The sequence below is a fragment of the Chionomys nivalis genome, chromosome 10 (genome assembly GCF_950005125.1).
Source record: "Chionomys nivalis chromosome 10, mChiNiv1.1, whole genome shotgun sequence".
NCBI lineage: Eukaryota > Metazoa > Chordata > Mammalia > Rodentia > Cricetidae > Chionomys > Chionomys nivalis.
The window spans coordinates 83237288-83262843 of NC_080095.1; the positions used below are offsets into that span (position 1 = coordinate 83237288).

General features: G+C 39.3%; 1 protein-coding gene across 1 annotated transcript in view; it reads right to left on the minus strand.

The window, feature by feature from the left end:
• Positions 1-25556, minus strand: part of Cog5 (component of oligomeric golgi complex 5) — a 224784-nt gene that overhangs the window by 178631 nt on the left and 20597 nt on the right. Inside the window, exon 6 of the mRNA XM_057783089.1 lies at positions 17220-17340. Within this exon, the coding sequence (XP_057639072.1) occupies positions 17220-17340 (121 nt within the window). The remainder of the gene's footprint in view (positions 1-17219; positions 17341-25556) is intronic.

The window sequence follows — 25556 nt, forward strand, 5'->3', positions numbered from 1 at the left end:
TGACCTCTAACCAAGAAATTTATCTTCTAAAATTTACCCTAAGAAAACAATGTACAGGTCTTCAAGGATGGTCATCAAAATAAAGGTAGTAACAAAAAATGTAAGTAATCAAAATAGGTAACAATAGTAAACTATAAAATTACTGGATAGTTTACAAGATCATTTAGCTAACTCAGTCCATATTCTGTTGTTATAACAGAATCTCCAGAACTAAGTAATTATAAAGGAAAGAACTTGATTCACCTCATGGTTCTAGAGCCTAGGAGTCCAACAGAAAATGGTCTCATACTAAAGGAAAACATAATTTTTAAAATAAGATAGAGGTAAAGGAGTGATTCCCCGTGTGAAGAACCATGTTCCCTGTAACTGACCCATGCCCACAGTAAAGGCTTTAATTCTTCTAAAGGAGCTAATCACCTCCTAAAAGAACTGATCTCCAGCAATCAAATTTCAACATGAATTGGGAGAAGAGAAGCTATAAGTAAGTCACTGCATTAGCAGCTAAAATAAAAACACATGTTCCTGTGAACTAACATGGAAGTGTGTCCACCCTGGGGAGTACAAGATGGTATGTATGTCAAATGTAGCAGTTTTTAGGTAAAGCAGTTTTAGGTATAGTAGTTTTTAGGAGGCTAACTTTCTAAATTACTAATAATGAATGTAGGTAAGAACTTAAGGTTTTCCAGTATTTAAAAGTTAACATATACCTCAATTTTCTAGTTTTCACAGCCTATCATTATTTGACAGTTAAGATGGTTTAGATGGAATATTAATAGGTCCAGCAAGATAAACACTAGGTAAAGGCATTTGCCACCAAACCTCACAACCTGAGTTTGATTCCCGAGGACTCCTACAAGCTGTCCTCTGAACTCCACGTCTGTACCATGCCACAAGCATGGCACAGAAACACAAATACCTTTTAAATTGCAAAGTTCTAGAGGGGAAAAATAATGAAGAAAATGAGGTAACATTCATGAAAAGGGGTATTAATCATAACATTAAAAAATTTTAAGTGGTAAATATAACTTCCACTGGAAAATCTACTGTACTTCAATTTATAAAATTCACAAATTCATATACTCTTTTGTCTCAGAGCACAAGCTGTAAAACTCCAGGAAAACAGCTGTAAGGGGGGGATCTATATATAATGAGTAAAGATGCTCAAATTATCATTTTAAATATTTGAGAATAACTATAGACTTCAATAGTTTATTGAAGGATTATTTATTTAAAAAGGAAGAATGAACATAAAGGAACTTTTCAGTCATATACAAAACCTAAAAGTCTACAAATTCTACAGTAAATTGGCAACATAACACATAAGTGACCAGAAATATTTCAGGGAAGTTTTGTGCACGTAGATGTACATGCGTGTGGATATGAAGGCCAGAGGCCAAGCTTGGGTGTTGTTCCTCAGGAGACATCCACTATGCCTTTTGAGTTAAGTCCTCAAGAGAAACAGAAATCCAACCCTTCCTACTCTAGCTGTTTGATCATGAAACTGCTGCCTCATATCAAGACACTCTATCCATCTATAAAATGACATTACTTCAAAGGCTGCTGGAAGAAAATGTCATGGGCACTAGCTCATGATTTAAGTAAGGCTCAGGACTTGGCACCTAGGATCAATACAGCACTTAATGTATTATTGTGGAATTTGTTTAAAAACAGCTAACAATGGCATTTCAATTCAATTAGGTGACATAGTCATTTTTTAAAGGAATAAAATATTTAAAAAAATTTTACTCTGACTTCTTCCCTTAATAGGTACATTAGGAACTTGGTTTTCGCTTTTCTTAAGCTTTTTTTTTTTTTATTTTATATGCATTGTTTTGCTTGCACATATGTCTCTGTGAGGGTTGGAAATGAACCAGGGTCCTCTGGAAAAGCAGCCAGTGCTGTTAATCGTTGAGCCATTTCTCCAGCCCGTAAGTATTTTTTATTATCTTTCAGTACCCATCTCTAACTTACTCTGTGGAATTAAGACTTCAATATTTTATTCTCAAAAAATAAATCCGTGCCGGGTGGTGGTGGCGCACGCCTTTAATCCCAGCACTTGGGAGGCAGAGGCAGGCGGATCTCTGTGAGTTCGAGACCAGCCTGGTCTACAAGAGCTAGTTCCAGGACAGGCTCCAAAATCACAGAGAAACCCTGTCTGGAAAAACCAAAAAAAAAGGTGACTGCTAAAATGTAACAAAAACTTAGTTTTTCCAGTCCTAGAGAAAAATGGATGAGAGAAAAGCAATCTTCGGAGGCCTGCTAACACACTAGGCAAGGGCAGAGGCAGTCTATAAACTCTGTCTCAGTAAATCTCAGCGGTGTTAGAGATGGGAGGGAAGCTCTTCAAATCAAGTCACCAAGACAGAAGAAAATGGAAACCATGATCTAAACTATTCCAAAGCTCATCTCTTCCTATCTCAATCTAAATTTCACAGCAGAAATACTTGTAGTCATTTCTGCTATAATTTTATGATAGTCTCAAGTCTCTAAAGTGTTAGCAATGTATCACTTTGATGAAAGAAGAATTTCTGAACATTCTGTTGTTCTGACCATTATGTTAAAATAACTAGCCTACAAGCATACATTCAAGAAGATTTATTCAGTCATTTACTCTCAGTGAAAATCTTTCTAATCAATCCTTTTTAGCTTTTATTTTTCATTACTACAGTTTAACTTACTTTAAAATATCAATTTCACCACTTAGTGTTAAGTAGTAATTTTTCTACGTTAATTAATTAGGTGGTTATTCTTAATGATTCTCAAACTTTGTCGGAAGACAGTATATCAGCAAAGTAATTTTATCTACCCCCTACCCCATAGTTACATTTAGTATATATGGAAAAGAGTGGAGTGTTTCTTATTTTATTTTTCGAACAAGAGATCACCCTGGGTATTCTTTTAGCCCTGATCGAATTGGAGAATCTATGTTACCATATGGGGAATCTCAAATAAACACTAACTTTCATACTCAATTGAAACTGGTTATACAAGTCTCTTCCCACATCAAGCTTTAGTGCCTGTTGGGATTAATGAGTCCTGGCCTTCAGTTGCTTTTCCCTCCTAGAACTTTCTAATATAAGTTACTAGAAGCTGTGCCTAGTTAGAGGATCAGAGGATCACCTGTTGACCATTAACTGCAGTGTATTTAAGTCAACATGGTGTTAATAAAGATGGGCTTTCTGAACCAGCGTTTGGAGCTGCGTGTGTCAGTCTGTCTCTGCATCCGTGTCTTCAACTTCCAGTCTCTTGCCCGAAGCTCGGTAACTGGGTGCCAGCGTACAGAGCGCAGACACGTGTGCGTGTGTGTGTGTGTGTGGGGGGGTAATTGGAGGTCTCCACCGAGATAGTGGCAATTGGAAATCCCAGCTGAGATATCGGGAAAGGGAACGCTGAGAGACCGCCCTTGGAAGCCCCTCCGAGAGAGGTAAGCAGACAGCGTCGTTCCTGGCCAACGGAGACATATAGAGGAGTAAAGATGGGAGGTATCTTTTCTTCGTTCAGAAAAGAGTCGGACGCTAGGGAGGAGTTTGATGATTTAGAGCTAGTGGAGGATAGTGAGGAGGATTCATCAGAAGAAGAGATTATACGCAAGGAATTAAGAAGTCTCTTTGGAAAGCTGAGAAAACAGAGTAAGAAAAGACTCCCATCCAACTCCCTCCGCCCCACCGGCTTATTATGATGAAGGTTGGTGGTCTTATTTGAGTAGGGACTCTGACACTGAACAATACAAGGGAGTTTGTTTTAGTCCTGTACACATGGTTGCACCAATGGAGGTGCCAGACATTTTGCAATAAAATTTAAAGAAATGAAACAATTAAAGGAGGCTGTAGCTGCATATGGGGCTCAAGCACCCTTCACATTGGCCATGGTAGAATATTTCTCTATGAATTTAACACCAAGTGATTGGCAGCAATTATGTCGTGCTGTCTTATCTGGGGGAGATTATCTCCTATGGCGAGGGGAATATCAGGAAAATTGTAAGCAAACGGCCCAATTAAATGCTCTAGTGGGTCAAGCTCAACGTAATTTAGATATGTTAACTGGGGCTGGGATTTATGCTGATTTGCAGCAACAAATTCTTTATGATCCAGGAGTATTCGCCCAAATAGCTACAGCTGCCACTAAAGCTTGGAAGGCCCTACCTAACAAAGCAGCTGGGGATCAATTATCAAAAGTTCTACAAGGACCATCTGAACCATTCCAAGATTACGTAGACTGTTACAAATACCAGGTAGATTGTTTGTAGATGAGACAACAGCCATGCCTATGATAAAACAATTTGTATTTGAAAATTCCAATAGATACTGTAAGGAAGCATTACGCCCTCACAAAACAAAGAGTTTAAATGAATATATCAGGATATGCAGAGATATAGATGGGAATTTCATCCAAGGCCAGGTTATAGCAGCAGCTATTCAACCTCGGAGAAACATAAGAGCACTGGGAGAGAGGGCCGGAGGCCATAATTGTTTTAATTGCGGAACTCCTGGTCATTTTCACAAGGAATGCCCACAGCTGATAATGAAGGGAAGGAGGAAACCTGGCTTGTGCCCTAAATGCAGAAGGGGAGCACACTGGGCTAAAAACTGTTTCTCTAAAACAGATATAGATGGGAAAACTCTGCCATGTACCATTAAGCAACAGCAGGGAAACTGGCAGAGGGCCCTGCTCCAGGGCCCCAAAACCTCAGTGTATGGAGCAATGACTGTGGGACCGCAAGAACGGTACCCCAGCAGAGGCCATGTTCAGTTCCTTCCACAGAGAAATCCTTTCGCATTGGACCTCTGTGCCTCTGCCAGAGCAGTCTTAACTCCACAAATGGGAGTGCAAGCACTCCCTACAGGAGTACATGGGCCCTTACCACCGGGTACCATGGGACTTATATTAGGCAGAAGCAGTACCCTTTTAAAGGGGATCCAAATACATCCTGGGATAGTAGATGCAGACTATCAAGAGGAAATTAAGGTTATGACATCTGTCCAACAGGAGGTGGTGGTAATTCCTCAAGGTGAGCGGATAGCACAATTAGCGTTGATTCCCAACAAGGTTACCAATAATAAACGAGCCCATGGCAATCAAGGGTTTGGATTCCCTGGAACGGCTGCTTTCTGGGTTGCACAGTTAAATGAACGGCCCCAACTTAAAATAACTATAGAGGGAAAAGGCTTTGATGGTATTTTAGATTCCAGAGCAGATGTATCAGTTTTGTCCTTAAAATCTGTACGGCTGCAGGGAATAGGTCAAACAACTCAAACTTGAAAAATATTGAAATGGCATGATGAAGGACATGAGGGTTTTTTCCAGCCGTATGTTCTTCCCGGCCTGCCTGTCAATCTATGGGGGACGTGATCTCTTAGCAGAAATGGGGGCGGTCTTAACAATACAACCTACAAAGGTGTCCCCCCAGGAAAGCCACCTCAGAGATGAAAGCTATGGGATGGCGCCTGAACAGGGACTTGAACCCTGGACCCTCAGGAAAGACATTGCAACTCCAAAAGGAAATGCTGTGGTAGTTTCTCGGGGTTTAGTATCCCAAACACCTGTTGGCAATGTCTCTGCTCAAGCAGCTGAAATAACAGCCTGTATTCTAGCATTACAAATGTTTCCTGATGAGTCAATTAATTTATATACTGATAGTATTTAGTTGTCTCAAATTATTGCTCCTTTAGAAACTGCTCCTTATATTTCTCCTGTGTCCCATATACAACAATTATGTTATCTACAATATTTATTATGGTCCAGGCGGGATCCTATTTTTGAGTCATATTAGAGGTCATACTCAATTACCTGGACCCCTGGCCAAGGGTAATCAACTCACAGATGTATATACCCGAATATTATTTGCCAGCCCCGAAGAAAAGTCTTTTAAACTCCATAAAAAATATCACTTAAATGCTCGTTCTTTGCAGCACCATACTGGTTGCTCCAGAGCCACTGCCTTAAAAATTACCACCCAATGTTCCGCCTGTGCTCCTTTTCATAATACACCCATTGCTGGAGTTAATCCTCGTGGTCTTAAACCGAATGACATTTGGCAGATGGATGTTACCTGCCTGCCCTAAGCTTGAAAGTTGAAATATATGCATGTTTCAGTAGATACTTGCTCTAAAATAGTTTTTGCTTCGCTGCATAGTGGAGAGAAAATTAAGGATGTGATAGCTCATTGCCTGTTGGCTTTTGCTTATATGGGCTTACCTAATGTTATTAAAACAGATAATGGTACTGCATATACTAGTGGAAAATTTCAAACTTTTTGTGTGAATAATGATATTAAACTTATTACAGGTATTCCATATAACCCTACTGGACAAGCTATAGTAGAAAGAATGCATATGATAATAAAACAGTATTTCACAAAAATAAACAGGGGGGAGTAAATTCTCTCTCCCAATACACAACTGGCTTCTATTTTGTTTATTCTAAATTTTTTTAACTGTGGATAGTGAGGGTCATTCAGCCATGGAAAGACATTGGAATAAAAGTTCTCAGTCCTTAGGATGGGTACAATGGAAAGACCATATTACAGGACAATGGAAGGAGGCCACGCCCCTGTTGGCTAGGGTGAGAGGAGCTGTTTGTGTTTTTCCTTCAGGAATGGATAAGCTCATTTGGGTACCAGAGTGATATGTTCGGGCTGTGGAAAATGATGAGAAAGGATCCTGTGATGAGCTTGAGAATGAAACCTGTCATTCTCTTGATGAGCCTCCTGGGTGAGTCCCAATCAAGCGGAAAGCACTGTGTGAAGCCTGGTAAGAAACCCCCTTGTGTTGATCAGTGAGCTAAGCTAGCTCCTTGTATTCATTTTTTTAATTCCTCAAACTATACAGCTGGAACTGCTTTAAGCAATATGGTGATAGAACAGGCTTCTATTAATCAAACTTTTTCCTTTGTGAACATTTTTTGGGCTACAAATATTACTTTTTAAAGAATCCTATACAAATGAGTGTAGTTCTTATCTTTCTTTTTTGAAATACTTCTTTGAGAGCCAAGGCACTATTTTAGTTTTTTCTTTTTTCTTTTCCTTTTTGTAGTATGGAATAGCACCTTTGAGGGGAAAGATATTCTTGGTGGTTCTCTCAGAAACTGTGGCCTGAGCAACTGCTGGGATGACCACTCCAGTGCTGCCTTGTTGGTTCGGGTCCAGGATCTCTCTATGAACCTGGAACTTACTAATTACTAGACTGAGCAGCAGCAAGCTCCAGAAATTCTCTTCCCTCTGCCTCCCTAGCACTAGGACTGCAGGCACATGATGTCATACCCAGCTTTTTACATGGTGCTCAGGATCTAAACTCAGATACTCACACTTGTGTGACAACAGCTTACTGACTGGGCCTTCTCCCCAAAGCTCAAGACTTACAAGCTTTCAAACTTCTTTTAGAATAGATTGGGGGCGGGGTGTTGAAAGGTGGCTCAGTGGTTAAAATCACTGACTGCTTTCCCAGAGGACACAGATTCAATTCCCAGCATACAAATAGGGGTGACAACCATCTGCAACTACAGTTCCAGGGAACCAGCACCCTCTTCTGGCCTCTATGAGCACAGTACACACGTAGTATATAGACATACATGAAGGTAAAACACCCCTACACATTTTTAAAAAATAAAATACAAAAACATAGAATAGTTTCTCAAAGGAAATCTAAATGTATAAACAGGGCAAAGCCAACTAATTTTAATTAAGCAAGTTAGGAGACTCGAGTTAAATAACATTCTCTTCATCCAAATCACAAGATTTCTTCAGAGTATATACTAAACAAATGTAATTTTTGAACTAGTAGCCTCAACAGGAAACTCAATGGAAAATTTCCTGCTCATGACTTAACATGTTCTTATTTCCATTAGGCCCTGACTTAGTCCATGGCACCACAAAATGTATATATTAATGGGCTAAAGTCCAAATGTTAACAAAGTGGAGTTCACTTTTAAAAAGCTCTAGACTAAGAAGAATTATTTTCTTGCTCATTTAGGTAGTGATAGACTTTAGTTCCTTGTGGTGATAGACTTTAGTTCCTTGTGGTTGAGAAAACCAGCAGTACCATTTCTTTCCTGGCTATCAGTTGGGAGCAGCTGCCAACTTCTAATCACAACCATCTGACTTGATTCTCAGCCCCTGCTTTACCTTCAGCACCAACGAGAGCAGATCACATTGCTCATGCTTCAATTTCCTGTCTCCATCCAGCATCCAGCATCGGACCCAGCCTTTGGTCTTCCTCCATTTTTTAAGAAGTTAGTGATTGTCAGTGAAACCACAAGACTAATCTATGACAATCTTCTTGTCTCAAGTCCCAAACTGTAACGGCAAAGTATTTTTTGCTGTTCAAAGTAATATATTTTCCATGATATCGGGCATGGACATCTTTGAGGGGATGATTATGATGCCTGGGCACTATGTTTATTGAACTTTGCTCACATGAAGTCAGAAATCAAAGCACAGAGCATGACAACTGCTATGCTAAGAATGTATGTTAATCCCCATCACAACAGTGTTGGTAGACAAGGCCTTTGGGCGTATGTTAGGACACAAGACTGGTAGATATTAAATACTGCTATTAAAGGGGCTTGTAGGAGTATGTTTTCTCTTTCCTCTCTACCATGTGAGAACAGACTTCCCCTTATCCCTGGCCTTTCTGCCACAGGAAGACACAGCAAGATGGTACTCATGAGAAGACAGTGTCTTCATCTTGAACTTATCAGCCTCTAGAATGATAGAATAAACTTCTGTTCTTTATAACATATCCAAGCAACTATACTGTTTAAGTGGCACACAGTAGATTAATATTCCACATAAGCATAAAGTTGTTAATATCAAAAGCATTCTGTTTAACTGCTCAGCAACTGAAGCATGAAGCAGTTAACTCCTTTATTTAAGTATCCAGCAAATATTCAGCGAATTATTTTTTCCTAAAGGAAGAATACTAACATATCTGATTATGACTTAATAGAGGCAGAATAAACTCAACTTCTCACTGCAGAAGAGCTCTCACTTCTAACTCCAGACTCTTCGCCCTTTGCTGCACCACCTCAAAGTCCCACAAATCTTCATTCTGGAACAATTTCCCTCAACATCCAAGTCATGCGGGAAGATCGCCAACATGGATGAGATCTGGGAAACATAGCACTGTCGTGTAACAGAAATAAGAGCAAATTTGCTCAAGTGGTCACAAGACAAGAGTAAAATACACAGAGCTGGGATGCTCTACTAACCTCGCATCATCTACTGAAGATAGGAGGAAGGCTCCTTCACATTAGTTTTGTCAAAGGAAAGAAATAATTTTCAATGAGCACAGTGTCACTACAGCTCTTCTAAGTGTCTTAGAAAATTTATTAAAAGAAAAATGATGACATGAAATTGATTTCAGTCTTTAATCAAAATTTTCAAGGACTATCATTGCAAAATAAAATAACATGTAATAGGGGCTGGAGAGATGGCTCAGAGGTTAAGAGCATTGCCTGCTCTTCCAAAGTTCCTGAGTTCAAGACTCAGCAACCACATGGTGGCTCACAACCATCTGTAATGGGGTCTGGTGCCCTCTTCTGGCCTGTAGGCATACACACAGACAGAATATTGTATATATAATAAAATAAATTAAGAAAAAATAACATTTAATATTAGTGGATTCCAAAAGTCAAGTACAAATGACCAGGTAACTTTACTGTTCAGAATTTGACTTATATCCAATCATTATTTGAGAATAGAAAGATTATATATACCCTCTCCACAAAGCAGACATTCTTAATCTATATAGATCATTTTCAAAGTAATTCAAATTTAAAATGTTCATTTCACAGACTGGAAGTGCATATGAAAAACAAGCAAACATAAATTAACTTAGCCCGGTTTCCCTAATGGCACAGTAAACTGGCCAAGCACAGATCCCTGCAGGTAACTGCTAACCTAAACAAAACATTTTTTAAAACACACTGATATCAATATGACAAAGCTAAAGTAATTAAGCAGAATAATACTAGTAAAAATGCAGATATTTATTTCAAGGGAATAGAAAACAGCCCATCAGTAAATCCACACTCATGAGAGTAAATAACCTTCAGAAGAAGTGACTTCACAGAATACCTGAGACCAAAAAACATACTGGAAAACTTGTTTTGGTTTGTGACTCTAAATACTAGAAAGTCCAAGAAGCAGGCACCAATATCTTGTCAATTCAAACGACAATGAAAACACAGAAACCCAACTAGATGTGTTTAAAAACAGGCGACATACTAATCCAGCCCTCGGTGGATTAAGAATGACTTAATCTTCATAATGATCCAATTACCTACCAGGAATGTCATACCAGCAATCAAATTTCAAAATGTGTTTCAAAGGAGACTGTAGCACGAATAATAAAAACCCAGAGACAAATATTGGGGTTCAACCTGAAGATCAGAAAAGCAAAGCAGACAAGCCACTAGAGAGCTCTTACTGCTAAGAAATCGTCAGACGGAAAGAGAATGAGTTTCTGTCTCATCCGGCCTTATATTCCTCCCTAGTACTGGAATTAAAGGTGTGTGTCACCACTGCCTTGCCCCTAGTGGCTTAGTTTACCTTCTGGTCATCAGACAAGCTTTATTTATAAAACATAAATAAAATATCACTATATTACACAAAGTCCAGCAAAAGTCAATAATATATTACACTAAGTATAATAGATTTGAGATGGAAGCATCTTATGAGACGCTGCATAAGAAAATAAAGGTCCTCTTTTAATGTTCTTTCCTAGAGCATATGCAAACACATAGTCAGGAACAGTACTGACCATTTCAGCCATTTTACTCAGGAAACAGATCTGGATAAACTGAAAAGTTAACACGGTTAATAAGAAACAGACCAAAAAAATTTAGACACAGATTTTCAATATCACCTGTTGAGGAATATTTTAACTGGATATGTTTCATTTGTTTATGCTGAAGAATATTATTAACTGTGTAAAGGTGTGTTACTTTATGCTGCATTTAACGATGTAATATGTATTGCATTTCTTTCACCTTGCCTGCCTAAGGCATCCTCATTGGTCTACATTGGCAGAGAATAAATAGAAGAAATCTAGGCTCAAAGAGGAACGAGAGGAGGAGGAGGAGGTGGTAGAGGAGGAGAAGGTGGTAGAGGAGGAGGAGGAGAAGGTGGTGGAGGAGAAGGAAGAAAAGGAGGAGGAGGAGGAAAAGAAGGAGGAGAAGGAGGTGGACACCTGGGAAGCAGTGGAAGATATACAGAATAAAGTAAAAAGCCCGAAGCAGAAAGAGAAACAGGTCAATTTAAATTAAAAGAGCTAGACAGAAACAAGCCTAAGTTAGAGCATTCATAACTAATACGTCTCTGTGTCGTGACTCGGGAGCTGGTTGGTGGCCTAAAAGAAATAGCCTGGTACAATTACCTATGACTACTTTTACAGTATGTTAACTTGTATGAAGTAAGTAACAGAACTCTGGACCATTTCATTCTGAGCATCACAACTTCTTGATACATGCCCTAAAATAAATTAGCCACAAGATGTATCTGTGGTTAACTAACTTGAGCTTTTTGTTGTTGTTCTATCCTTTAAAAAAAAAAAAAAAGGTTCTAGTGACTGGCTTTGCCACCAGGTATAATTTTCAAGAATTACTTTCCAAAGTGACCTTGTGTTTATTTTATCATAATCAATATAGAAAAAAATCTGGGTTGCCACTCATGAACTCTGAACAGAATCCTAGCTGTGATCATAAAAAAATGTATTTTCAACATGATCTTATATTTATACAAGACAGAGCACCTTTCATCCATCAAAAAAGTATTTGAAGTTCCTATCACATAAAATAAAAAAATGAATAAATCTGGTCCTTCAGAAGGTCATACCTGTTGTTCACATGACACTAACTTGTCACATTCTGCATCTATAATTAGAATCATAAATTAATCCTAAGCTAATTTCATTTCACCAAACTCAAGTGACTTAAAAAAATTGTTTCCTACTGTATGTTACTCACAAAGTAATGAAGCATAAGAGTGATGAGAAGTCGAATAACTCTACACCTACCCCCTGGGCAATACTAGAGAGACTCAAGGCTGCACCTACCCATCGGTGCAATACTAGAGAGACTCAAGGCTGCACCTACCCCCTGTGCAATACTAGAGAGACTCAAGGCTGCACCTACCCACCGGTGCAATACTAGAGAGACTCAAGACTGCTCTTTATCAACAAGCTGATGTCATTTAAAAGGAACAAACACTAAACAACCCTTAGTTATGGGTACTCTTTCTACACATTCAAGGCATATTTTAACAAGTTTTTAATAACAATATTTGTTTATGAATTATACATGCTACAATGGAAATGAGTAATGACATCAGCATCCAAACAACACACAAACACATGACAAAGTAAGAAATGAAAATCTTCCCTAATTACTAAATTGAACTTTTACTAAACAACTTCCTTTCAAGTATAAGTGTTCTAGCAAGGGATGATAATAACAGATTAAAATATACAGCTTCCATAAGCATTATTAATCAATCATATGAATAAAACATAGAAGTGCTACTGTAAATGTGAATGGAGGGAAAACAGTGGATGAATGTTCACAGTAAGTGAGGTGCTTGTTATTTTTTGTATGCCATTCTGAATTTTGATACCACAATGAAAGGCAAAACAAATTCAATAGTATTTTAAGTGACGCTACTTAAGTAAGAGTTTTGACTGTGTGTTGTTTTACTATGCTTACCTCCACCACAGCAAACCCATTGTAAGGTTTTCTGATCATTTAAAGCTGAGCATAGCATCACCTCCACCTAATAGCAACTGAACCCCAGTTCCGAAAGTAATTTAGAAATACAGAAATCTAAATCAAGCATATCTGTCCTTTGTTAAATTTACCTATGCCAAAACTGCACAATAACTTACCCATGCCAAAGATTTTTGTAACATTTAAAAAAATGTATGTCCTCAGACCAATGAACGAAGAAAATAATATCAACAGTCTCACGGTAATTCTGCCACTGTTGCTCACAACTGCAGTGAGCTTAGGATAAAACTTACTAAATTTATTGCAACTACATCTTACAGACTTAAAAAAAACTACTAATTAGTGCTCACTGAGTGACCATCTACTATGTGGAATTCACCTGTACATGAATCAGAAATGCTTGCTCATCAAAGTATTTTTAACATCTTAAAGTCTCATATCTATAATAAGAACATTATTAGATAAAACTGTTATAATTATCCCTTCTTCCAAAATAAAATACTGGACTCTCTGAACAAGGCGGACAATGAAGGCTGATGAGAAGCCAAGGACAATGGCACTAGGTTTCGATCCTAATACATGAACTGGCTTTGTGGGAGCGTAGCCTGTTTGGATGCTCACCTTCCTGGACCTAGATAGAAGTGGGAGGACCTTGGTCTTCCTGTAGAGCAGGGAATTTGGACTGCTCTTCAGTATCGAGAGGGAGGGGGAGTGGACTAGGGGGAGGAGAAGTGGAGTGGGGATAGGGAGAGGGGAGCGGGGGGAGGGGGCAATATGTGGGAGGAGGGGGAGGGAAATGGGAAACGGGGAGCAGTTGGAAATTTTAAGTAAAAAAGAATAAAAAAAAAAAAAAGAATGTTCTCTGGTGATACATGGGACTAGAACACAGTAGATGGAAATGAAAACTCAAAACTCAGAAAACAGTCAACATTACAAATTTATGGAGTCCTATGTTCTACTTACCTAAGTTATAATTTACTAATTATGTATATTTATAACTATACAATTTTACACGCACGTGTGTTTGTGTGTGTGTGTGAGAGAGAGACAGAGAATATAAATAAAACAGTTTGTTTTAGCAAGTGGTATTAGTAGTAAATCATTCTAACAATCAAGATAAGAATGTATGATTGAAAATTAGGAAACATTCAAAATTTCTATCCTTGTCTAGAATATAATTTTAAAATTCTATGTAATTTTGACTGCGGCAGAAACCTAATTTTGGGTAGACAAAATAACAATAGTCACCAATGGGAAGTGTAAAAACTACAAACTTTGGATCAAAAGATTAGCAGCTACCTGAGAGAGGATTCTACATGACCCAAACAAACCCTTTCCTGCATACTCCAGGTAAAGCAATCAGAGCGACATGAAGATGTTAGCACCAGGCACATGGTTTTCTTCAAACATCTAACCAACAGCAGCTTGAACTGATTTCACTCAAATTGCAAACAAGTTTTTATTATAGTCTATGTGCCTATTTCACCTGCACAGAGAAAAAAATCATACCATTTTCAGTCCAAAAACTAGCATTTATTTCACAGCATGCAAATAAGTTAGTTTTGCATACTGTAACCCAGTATCATACAGCTGTGTTTCAGATAGAAGTGTCCTTGAAAAGGCTCATGTGTTGGAAAAACTGATTTCCAATTGGTGGTGCTACTGAGAGGTGACTGGTCACCAGAGAACTGTCTATCATCATCAATGGGTTATCATGAATGAACTAGCAGAAGGTGGGGTACAATTTGGGAAATGGGTCACAGCTGGCTTGTCCTCAAAAACTACACAACTTTGTTCATTATAATCTCATAATGCCAAATTATCTGTCCCGGAGTCCTTCTTATCCTCCACTTTTGAACATGCAATGTATAAAGCATGATCTTGAAATAAATACGCTCAGGAATGTGCCAACCCCTATATATGATGCAAAGTCCTTCCAATATGAATAGTTGTGAGTTTTCAAGTCTCCTTGTCCCTGTGTACTGGGAGACCCTGCTCTGGGTCAGCCCCTGTGCTATCCTTACTTGCTGCAGGTAACAAACTTCATTCTTTTTTTTTTTTTTTTTTTGGTTTTTCGAGACAGGGTTTCTCTGTGGCTTTGGAGCCTGTCCTGGAACTAGCTCTGTAGACCAGGCTGGTCTCGAACTCACAGAGATCCACCTGCCTCTGCCTCCCGAGTGCTGGGATTAAAGGCGTGCGCCACCATCGCCCGGCTCAAACTTCATTCTTTTGTCTTAGTTGTGATCGCTGGCTCTGTCTCACCAAGGAGAGAACCCACTGTGCCACAAAGACAGTGATAACTGTAGAAATGTTCTCATCACTGAGGTGCGATTTGATGCATCTCTGACAATGGCTGAGGAAGGCATTGATCAATTATCTTGGCCAGAGTAGCAAGTGTTGCTTTCATAGTGTATTCTTAAATAGGGTGTAAAATTCTAGTATCAGCAAAACTTATATATAGTACTCATTAAACACAGATAAAAATTATTTCAAGGTTTAGTATATACATTTATCCTCAATGACAATCCATCATATTTAAAAATGGCAACTATTTTATTATGATTATTATGTTCTGTAACCAATAGATATGGTAATACAAATAGTGGTGTGTTCTTTAAATCACTTCTCTAATGCATTGGCTTTACTCAAAGTATTTTATAACTATTAAATATAAAAGTCACTGAAAAAATACAGTTCATAATTGACTTATCCCAATGCAGATGTGTTAAAGATTTAAATCTCTGGGCCTGGAATAATAGTGCAGAGGTTAAGATTGCTTGCTGTTCTTTTTTTTTTTTAATATTTATTTATTATTTAATATGTATACAATGGTCTATCTGTGTGTATGCCGAAGGCCAGAAGAGGGCACCAGACCTTATTACAGATGGTTGTGAGCCACCATGTGGTTGCTGGGAATTGAACTCAGGACCTTTGGAAGAGCAGGCAATGCTCTTAACCACTGAGCCATCTCTCCAGCCCTGCTTGCTGTTCTTAAGGGGACCTGGGTTTGGTTCCCAGCACCCACATCTAGTAGCTCACAACTTTCTGTGCCTCTGGTTCTAGGAGATCTAACATCCTCTTTTGGTTTCTTTGGGTATCTGTGTATACATAACACACAAGCAGAAACACCGACAAATGCACATAAAATGAAAAGAAATTTTAAAAAATTACAGTTTATGTGACTCATGTATGATTTAATATTTGCAAAATCTTCTTTTCAAAAAATGTTTAATTTTGATCAGTTTTACCATTATAACTAAGTAAAGAGAAGTGAGGAGGATAATAAATTGCCATAATACACTGGAATTAATGTTTTAATAAAAGTAGTATTTTTCAGTTACTATTAAAATTATATACGTGCATCAAATCATAATCTACTAGGAAGGATATTTGATATGTGATCCCAGCAGGATCACAACCCACAAGTTGAGAACTGCTGCATTAGAGCAAGACTTTGCAACAGAAATACCAAAAACAGAAAAATTCAAAAGGAACATGTCAAATACATTTTTCCAGTGTTACTTTGGCATAACCATGCCACCAAGAGTAAGCAAACTGTCAAAATTTAAGACATATATAATATCAAAGGTATTCTGAATCTATAAAAGAATAAATAACACCAAATATTTTCACTTCAAAAAAATTACTGGGTACCCAATGAAAACCAGAAACCCACAAAGTCTCATCAAAACCCAGGTGTTGGCCTCTTCTGTGTGCACTCACTAGCTATTCAAACTTTCAAGATTATGGAACCTGAAGTTTCTTAGCCAGCAAAACCATCAATTCTAAACCTTGAATGTCAAGGGCCTATTTCAAATCCCTAAGAAAAGCATTCCTCCTGGATATTTACCCCATAGAAATCACAACAAAAACCTACACACAAGTGTTTACAGCCTCTCTATTCATAATCACCAAAAGCTAAGAACTCAAATTCTCCTCCGATCAGTCACTCAAAAAGCAATCCCCATGACAACACAGAATGTATTCTAACAAGCTGCTAGTATACCCAATAATCTGAATAAATCTCAAAGGTATTAAAAGGTAGGTACAAGAAGTCAGCCTCAAAAAGGTATGGACTTTACGACTCCATTTATGTGTCATTATTAACAGACAAAGGTATAATGATAGAAAATTAAGATGGCTGTCAGGTTAGAGGGCAGGGATATTACTGATCATCAAGCAATGATGGGCATATTTTCAAGAGGGATAAAAGTGTTTCGCATCATGACTTTGATTGCAGTTACTCAAATATTTATGTTAAAGTGTACACAATAGTTCGTGAAAAAAGTCAATATTATTATATGATCAATATTAAAGTAAACACTTTCAAGAAATCTAATTTTATTCACCCTTTCTGAACAGAAACATTGCTTATAACGATGCTATAAATAGTCATTTTTTTAATTTTAGTAATATTTATTAATAGTAAAAACAAATGTCAACAAATCAACTGAGTTAAAACTGTCAAACTTCTACAAATTTTTAATCATGAAAGGACTTACCAAGTTCATCGAGACTCTGAGCAGCTTTGGTTATCTCTCTGCTTCCTCCTTGCAGTTGTCCCTGGAGTCTCTTACTGAGAAACAAGATGCGAATTATTCTCCGAAGCAAGTCACAGGCAACCTGTTCAAGTAACACAGTAGTAAGAAAGTACAATAGCTCCATACAGTTTCCAAACCATTGTGATTATGGTCAGTTAATCTGTGAAGCTTTCCATTCCCCAGATGTGAAAAAAAAAATTGTTCATCCTTTTGTTTCACACTGAACACCCTAAATAACCACATATCTTTAAAAAGAACATCCACAATCCCATATTTAACCTTTACAAAAAAAACTCCCAACTTATCCAAATAGAGCAAATTTTAAATTAAAACACTACGGAGTCAAAGATTTTTCTTCAACCCTATTCTAGGCCAACTGCTATTTGACGTCACATTAATGTAAAAGGAAAGGTGCAAAAAGTTGTGATGCTAAGATCATATTTCCATGCAATTAAGTCAGAATCTGTAGGAGTGGTAACCATGCACCAGTTCTGCTTGCTTACAGCTGACAGCAAAGTGCTGTGTTTGGCTGCCTACTGCTACCTCCACTCTAGTTTCTCTTTTCTCAATGTCTGGGGACTAGTCTTTAAAACCCTCAACTTCACTAGTCCGTAAAGGATAATCCTGTCAATAAATTATAGAAAAGAAAATCAGGAAGACAAAACTCAAAAAACTATTACTAACTTTTATGTCACTTCCTAGTTCTTTTTCTTTTCCAAATGTAACTGAGCTTTAAAAAAAGAGAGAGATTTAAATGTGTGCATGCTCTGATGAGGAAACTGGGCGGAGCCACTGCCTCCAGAGTGAAATAAAAGAGCAAACCAAGGTCAACTCTGCCTCCACAGTGATAACGAAACAGGTGATGTATGCTGCTCTTCACCATCATCTTCAAATAGGCCCAAAGCTACTTGAAAAGCAAGAATTTGTACTGAGGAAAACCCTAAACGATAGCAATAAGAATTAAAAACTCAATGCCCACCCAGGGCTCTCTCTGCCCCAGGCCAGGGAGACAACAGAAGTCTGCCCAGTGCCAATGAAGACTGAGCAGGAGACAAACATCCACAACCCATCAGGCTGTTTATGGTAAGCAAATATAGAATGGTGTGTAGAAAAGAAAGAGAGAGAGGGAGGGAAGGAGGGAGGGAGGGAGGGAGGGAGGGAGGGAGGGAGGGAGGGAGGGAAGGAGGGGGGGGGGACTCATGGCTCATGTCCTGTGGAGAGAGGCATATTCCAAAGAGGTGAAGAGTGAATTGAGATGGGTAGCCTATTTGTCACCTAGGGCCATGATGAGCCCATGACCCCACCGCAGCAGTGGTCTGTGTTGATGTCTGTGGCTCTTGTTACCTCCAAAAGTCAAGAGGATAGGGCTACACAAGTTGGCCCTGACCCCTCACTGGCCAGAACATTAGGGAGAACTGGCCTTGCCCTTCACCAGATGCAGCACTCAAGAGAGTGGGTCCTGAACCTCACCTGGGTAGCACAACAGAGTTAATCCTGCTGGCAGGGGAGCAAGCTGGCTGCGAGGGTGTGAGAGTGGGAGAACCTGCTTCCCCCTATCCTTGTCTCCATGTAGTAGATGTGGTGGCGTGCTCAAGAGAAAGATACCCTCCCCACCTTGCCCTTAGTCACCTGCAGCTGGAGGGAGAGCTGATCCAGCCTCACCAACTTCAGAACTAGGGAAAGCTGGTCCTGAGATCATGAGAACCAGTGATCTGGCCTGGCATCTCCGTGCTGCAGCAATCATGAGAGCCGGCCCTGAACCTCATCTGGGCAGCACAGTAAATCTGACCCTACTGTCAGGGACACTGGTGAGTCAGCCCTGAGAACTCGGCCCCACTACTCCCCTGTTGTAGGATTCTCTCTGTACGCTGTGAATACCACTGGTTAATAAAGGAACTGCTCTGGGACTATAGCAAAGCTTTAGGAGAACAGAGCTAGGCGGGAAAAACTAAGCTGAATGCTGCGAGAAAGGAGGCAAAGTCAGAGAGAGGCCATGCAGCCCTACCAGAGACAGACGCTGGAACTTTTTCCGGTAAGCCACAGCCTCGTGGCGATACACAGATTAATAGAAATGGGTTAAATTAATATGTAAGAGTTAGCCAATAAGAAGCTAGAGCTAATGGGCCAAGCAGTGATTTAATTAATATAGTTTTCTGTGTGGCTATTTTGGGTCTGAGCTGCCCAGCAGCTAGAACGAAACAAGCGGCCTCCTCCAACACTCTGTCATGCACCCCATAGGCAAGGGAGAGATGCCTCCCGTATTCCCTGCAGCAGGTGGGAGAGGAGAACCCCTGGCTCTGCCCCTTGCCTGCTGCAACACTTGGGACAGTGGGCCCTGCACCTAGCCTAAGCACCAAAGTAGAGCTGACCTTACTGGTAGGGATGCAGGTGAGCCTGCCCTGAGGTTCTATGAGTGGGGAAGCTGACTCTGCACCCCTCATCTGCCATGTGGTAGCAAAGGTGAGGGAAAGATGCCCTCCCCTCCTTGCCCCTTGCTACCTATGGCAGGAGAGAGCTTACCCTGCCCCTCGCTGGCTGCAGCACTTGGGAGAATGGGCCCTGCACCCTGCCTGGGAAGCACAGCAGAGCTGATCCTAGTAACGGGAGGAGGGTGGGCTAGCCTGAAAACATGAGCAGATCTGGCACGGGCCCTCATCTGCCATATGGTGGTGTGGGCGAGAGAGAGAAACCATCCACCACCACTCAACACCTATGGTACATGGGAGAGCTGTCCCTGAGGTCACAAGAGCAAGAGAGCTGGCCCTGCCTCTCACCAGCTGCATCCCTGCACAGTGATCCCTGCATCTGGGCAACACAGCAGAGCTGGCCCCGGTGGTGTAGGTGACCTGGCCCTGAGGGCATGAGAGCAGGAAAACCAGCCTACCCCCTTGCTGCTTACTGTACAGGGTGAACTAGCTGAGGCAATGATGGAGAGTGCACCCTGGTGTTGACCTGCTGGAGCATGTGAAGAGGCCAGTCCTGCAGACCCTAAGCTGCAGGATCTCCATGACACAGGACAACAACAGGATATCTAAGGAGCCTCAGTGAGGGTCCAATATTGATAGTAGACACCAGAGGCCTCGAACCAGACCAATGACTCACTGCAGTGAACACATGCAAGTAAGATGCATGGACTAAAGGGTATACTGCGTGGCTCACTGTGTCACACTACAGCTTCCATACAAGAAAAATTTCTTTCTTTTCCTTTTCTTTTAAATTTTACTTTGTTTTATCTTGAGGGGGAGATTGCAAGGGCAGAGGGTAGATGAGAAGGGATGGGGAGATAAGCTGGACTGAGATAGATGATATAAAACCCATTAAAAAATCAATAAAAAATTAAAAATTAATAACTCCAAGGTCTGGGAAAGATAATACAATTGTTAAGTGCTTGCTGTACAAGCTTAAAGGCATGAATTTGGATCCCTCATCACCATCAACTCATAAAACCCAGGTTTTAGCATACATCTGTAACCCGCACACTGTGGGAGTGGAGACAGGATTCCTAGGGATTGCTGGCTCTTACTAAAGAAGTGAGATCCAGGTTCAGTAAGACCCTATCTCAAAAACATAAGGGAAAAGGGATCAAGGAAGACACTAGACACCTCTATCCTCATGTTCACATACATACGTATACACACACATATACACACAAAAAAATAATTAAAAACTCCAGAAACACAACATCACTAAATGTCCAGGTATAAACATTCTTTAATAGGTAAACACAGAACATATTACAGCCATCCCAGCCACACTCAGACACTCATATAGCACATGCATACTGTTTAAAAACATACATAGTCAAGACATGCAGGCAGTTAACATGTTTGTTTTCATAGTAACCATATGATGAATAAGAAATAATAATTTCCATCTAGAAACCAAAGGTTTGGCATATCTATTTATTTGTTTGTCTGTTTGCTCATTTAATTTAATGGAGACAGGATCTCACTATGTAGCTCTGGCTGGAAATCAATGGTACACATTGGATCACCTGTCTACAAGACATCCCACAACTGCAGTGTGGTGACAATATCTTCATAGTGCACTTTAATAAGTTCTTCTGCCTTCCAAATTTCCTATAAAATGGTTGGATGCAAATGACTTCATCAGATCCAGATTCTGCATTTTTGGCAAAAGTCTGGAAGACTGCTCAGCAGTTAAGAGTACCTGCTGCACAATCATAAGGACAGGAGTTCAGATCCCAGCACCCACATATCAGGCAGAAACCTACAGGAGGACAATTGATGTTTTCTTCTGACCTCTGTGAGTGTGCATATGCACACACACACACATAAATAAATCTCTTCAAAGTACGTAGGCAAGATCGTTAGGTGGTGGTATATCCATAATGTAGGTATGATTTTCTCTTTTGGATATTAAGTATCAAAATCAACTAAAACTGATTATAAAATCACTCCAATTCTATTGTTTCATCTTTATTTGTTCACACATAAAATTTCTATATCCTCTATTATTTGTTAGGGTGAGGTGCCTAGAAATAAGAATATTTTATATTTTTGGTTTATCAGTTTCAAAAGGCAGTGTTTCTTTTTTAAGATTTTATTATTTTATTGTGTGTAACTGTAGGTACATAAATATCAAGAAGCGCTATCAATTCACTATATATATGGGGCTGGAGAGATGGCTCAGCGGTTAAGAGCACTGGCTACTCTTCCGGAGGTCGTGGGTTCAATTCCCAGCAACCACATGGTGGCTCACAACCATCTGTAATGAGTCTGGCGCCCTCTTCCGGCATGTGGGCATATATGAAAGCAGAATGTTGTATACATAATAAATAAATAAATCTTAAAAAAGAAAAAAAAACATTAATCCTTATTGATGCCCCAATGGAACAATTTGAGCTAGTTGAAACAGCTAAGAACAAGCAACTGTACCATTCTACCTAAAACTAAGAGATTTTCTCATAATCTATGACTTTGGGGCTAAAATGAAATAAGTGGTCACCAAGAAGATTTCAGAATTGGCTCCGAAGCCCCTTTTTCATGGACCTGATAGTTATGGTGTCTGGTATAAAAATTTTCAAGATCACTTTATATATTTTCTTTCTCCAACTGAATCTAAGATTTCCCAAAGAAACCTTTGTCTGTTTTAAGAGAAATCATTATTTCAAGATAATTTTAGAAACTAGGCTTGCTCATTGCTAAACTTTCTCCACAGACATGGGCAGCAAATGTCAGAACTAAAATAGGATACAAATTTTCATTTGAGTGATTCAAGAATACAAATAAAACATTCGCTGATTACAATTATGCATAGACATATATACAAAATGTACATACATAAAGCTTATGCTATTTTAAAATATAAAACACCTCAATTTCACACTGACACTACCAGCTCAGGATCTATCTTCCATCTTATACTTACACATTAAGAGTTGCAGCTCTTAAGGACTATTAGAGAAACATTAGGTAATTCACTTGTTTGATTGCACAACATACAAAAGTAGTATCTAATTAACAAAGGCAATACCATAATGAAGAGTGACTACTGAATGTGCGTAAATATTGCAATGCTCTTATCACTTTTCACTGTTAAGTTCTCTATTTTTTTTTTTGCCAAACCTTAAAATTTTTATTTCCTATACTTTACAGTGTTTGTTTAAACTCAACTCTATGCTCATTACAAGTCTTTACATTGATATTTCTCTAATTATGTTGGTTGGCTGAAGTACTCTATTAAGAGTCATAAAGAAATGCCATGAGAACAATCTTCTCGGTTTTCTTTTATGCTGATGAGTCTCTTCTTGAAAAGCAGTTCAAATAATATATCAACTACTAGTCCTTAAGAAATCAGCACAAGGGCTGGAGAGATGGCTCAGTGGTTAAGAGCATTGCCTGCTCTTCCAAAGGGCCTGAGTTCAATTCCCGGCAACCACATGGTGGCTCACAACCATCTGTCATGAGATCTGGTGCCCTCTTCTGGTCTGTAGACATACACAGGGACAGAATATTGTATGCATAATAAATAAATAAATAAATAAATAATTAAAAAAAAATCAGCACAAAACTCAGTGGCTTAAAACTATTTCATACTCTGTAGCTTGAGAATTAAGGAAGAAATCATGTGGGACCACTCTGCCTACTGATGTAACAACTAGGCAGGTCTGGGCAGCGGATGAAAGCATCACTGAGACATCAAGTGCAGCAGAGCCTCCCTGTTGATTAGAACCACACAGCTAGTCTGAGCTTCCTCAGAGCATGACTAAGGCATGCAGGCTTTTTATACAGATGTTACTTTTGTAAAGCAGATATCAAAGCTGCTCGCTCCACAAAATGTAAGCCTTAAATTATTTACTTTCCTAGTACCAGAAGGAGCTGTATGAGCTTCCAGACAAGAAAGACAACCAACTGATCCTACCCAGCTATGATATGTTTGGACTACACCAACAAACACCATGACATGTTATCCCTATAGATGCAGCTGTGGCACACAAAGCTTGGTAGTAACAGCACTCTAATTGTACTGAAGACCCACTAAACAAGAGGGATACCCATGCCTGGTATTGGAAACCTAGCTAACTACTCAGTGCTAGTGAAATCATGGTTATTGAAGGAAAATCTGTAACCACTAACTTAATAAACCAGCATAATCCCTAACACCAATCTATAAACATTTATTTTATGTCTTAGGGTTTCTATTGCTATAAAGAGACACCATGACTATGGTAACTCGTATAAAGGACAACATTCAACTGTGGTGGCTCACTTACAGTTTGGAGGTCCATCCTATCCACTATCATCATGGTGGGACATAACTACATGCAGGCAGCTGAGAATCCTACATCTTGCAGGCAACAGGAAGTCGACTGAAACATTGGGCAGTATCTTGATTATAGGAAACCTCAAAGTCTGCCTGTTGACTGAGATTTTCTGTCCCACCAGGTCCTACAGCCATTAAGTCCCAAAGAATCACACAGAGGTCTACATTAGTTATAAACTGGCCCCTTAGCTCAGGCTTCTTATTAACTAATTCCTATAACTTACATTAGCCCATAATTCTTGTCTGAGTTAGCCACAAGGCTCGGTACCTTTTTCGGCGACAGGCACATCTTGCTTTCTCTGAGGCTGGGTCATGACTACGGACTTAATTTCCAGAATTCTCATTGCCACGCCTCTACTTCCTGCCTGTTTGCGCCACTTATACTTTCTGCCTGGTTACTGGCCAATCAGTATTTTATTAAAAATAATACAAGTGACATAATAAAAGACCATTGTCCCACAGCACTTCTCCCCCTCTTTTCTTTCAAAGCAAGAACTCTGAATCAAATCTCCCTTGCTTAGCTTTTCTACTGACCATTATCCATAACAACTTGTAACCAACATTCTAAACAAAGGCAAACATCCATAATCCATTTTTTGGGAACATGGGCATAGTCCAGCCACAGAGGAAACAAAATATTAAGATGTGATACCTTGCTGAAAAAGGTACCAAGCTACCTTTCCATCAAGGAAACTTCTTTTTTCAACAGATGGACATGACTACAGAAAACTACAACCAATCAAATGCAAAGTTGTAAACCCAGTCACAAATGGACACATTTACAAAACACTATGTTATCTAAGGCTCAGAGAACATTGTAGTAGATGGGGCAAAAAGACCGTAAGAGCCAGTGGATCAGGGAATTTGTTATGGGATTGTGTCTCATAACATCAGAAGCTGTGCCCATAAAGTCTTACTAACATGACTGCTCAAATGTGAGCCAAATGAGAATGATATAAATGAACGGGCTGAACTAGATGTGGAACAGGCCCCAGTCTACACAAAGAACTCCAGGCAACTGAGGAAGGCTGGGAGCAGGAAAGGTGGTCTTCCCTGGAGAAGAGCACACCACTTGGTCAGCCCTCAAAACATACATATAGTAACAGTATATGGATGCAATCGGTTATAGTTAGGTATAGACAGGTATGTGAAAATACATATATGAATGTAATAAACAATTAATACAAAAAGAGGTCATCAATTTGAAGGAGAACGGTGAGGGGTATATGGAGGGGATAAAGGGAGGAAAAGGAAGTAAAAAATGTTGTTCTTAAATTATAGTCTCAAAAATACAATAAAAGTAATTAACATAAACCTCTGGCTTCTACATGCACACATACACACTTGCACACACACACAAACACCCCCCCCAAAAAAACAGTTTCAGAAATGATATCCTTTGTTACAGACCTTCTCAATTTTTCTTATATATTTTTAAGATTAAAAGTTAGACTTTAAAGCTAAACATATGGTTTTAAAAGTTTAAAACTGAAATGATAAATAGTTCAAAAG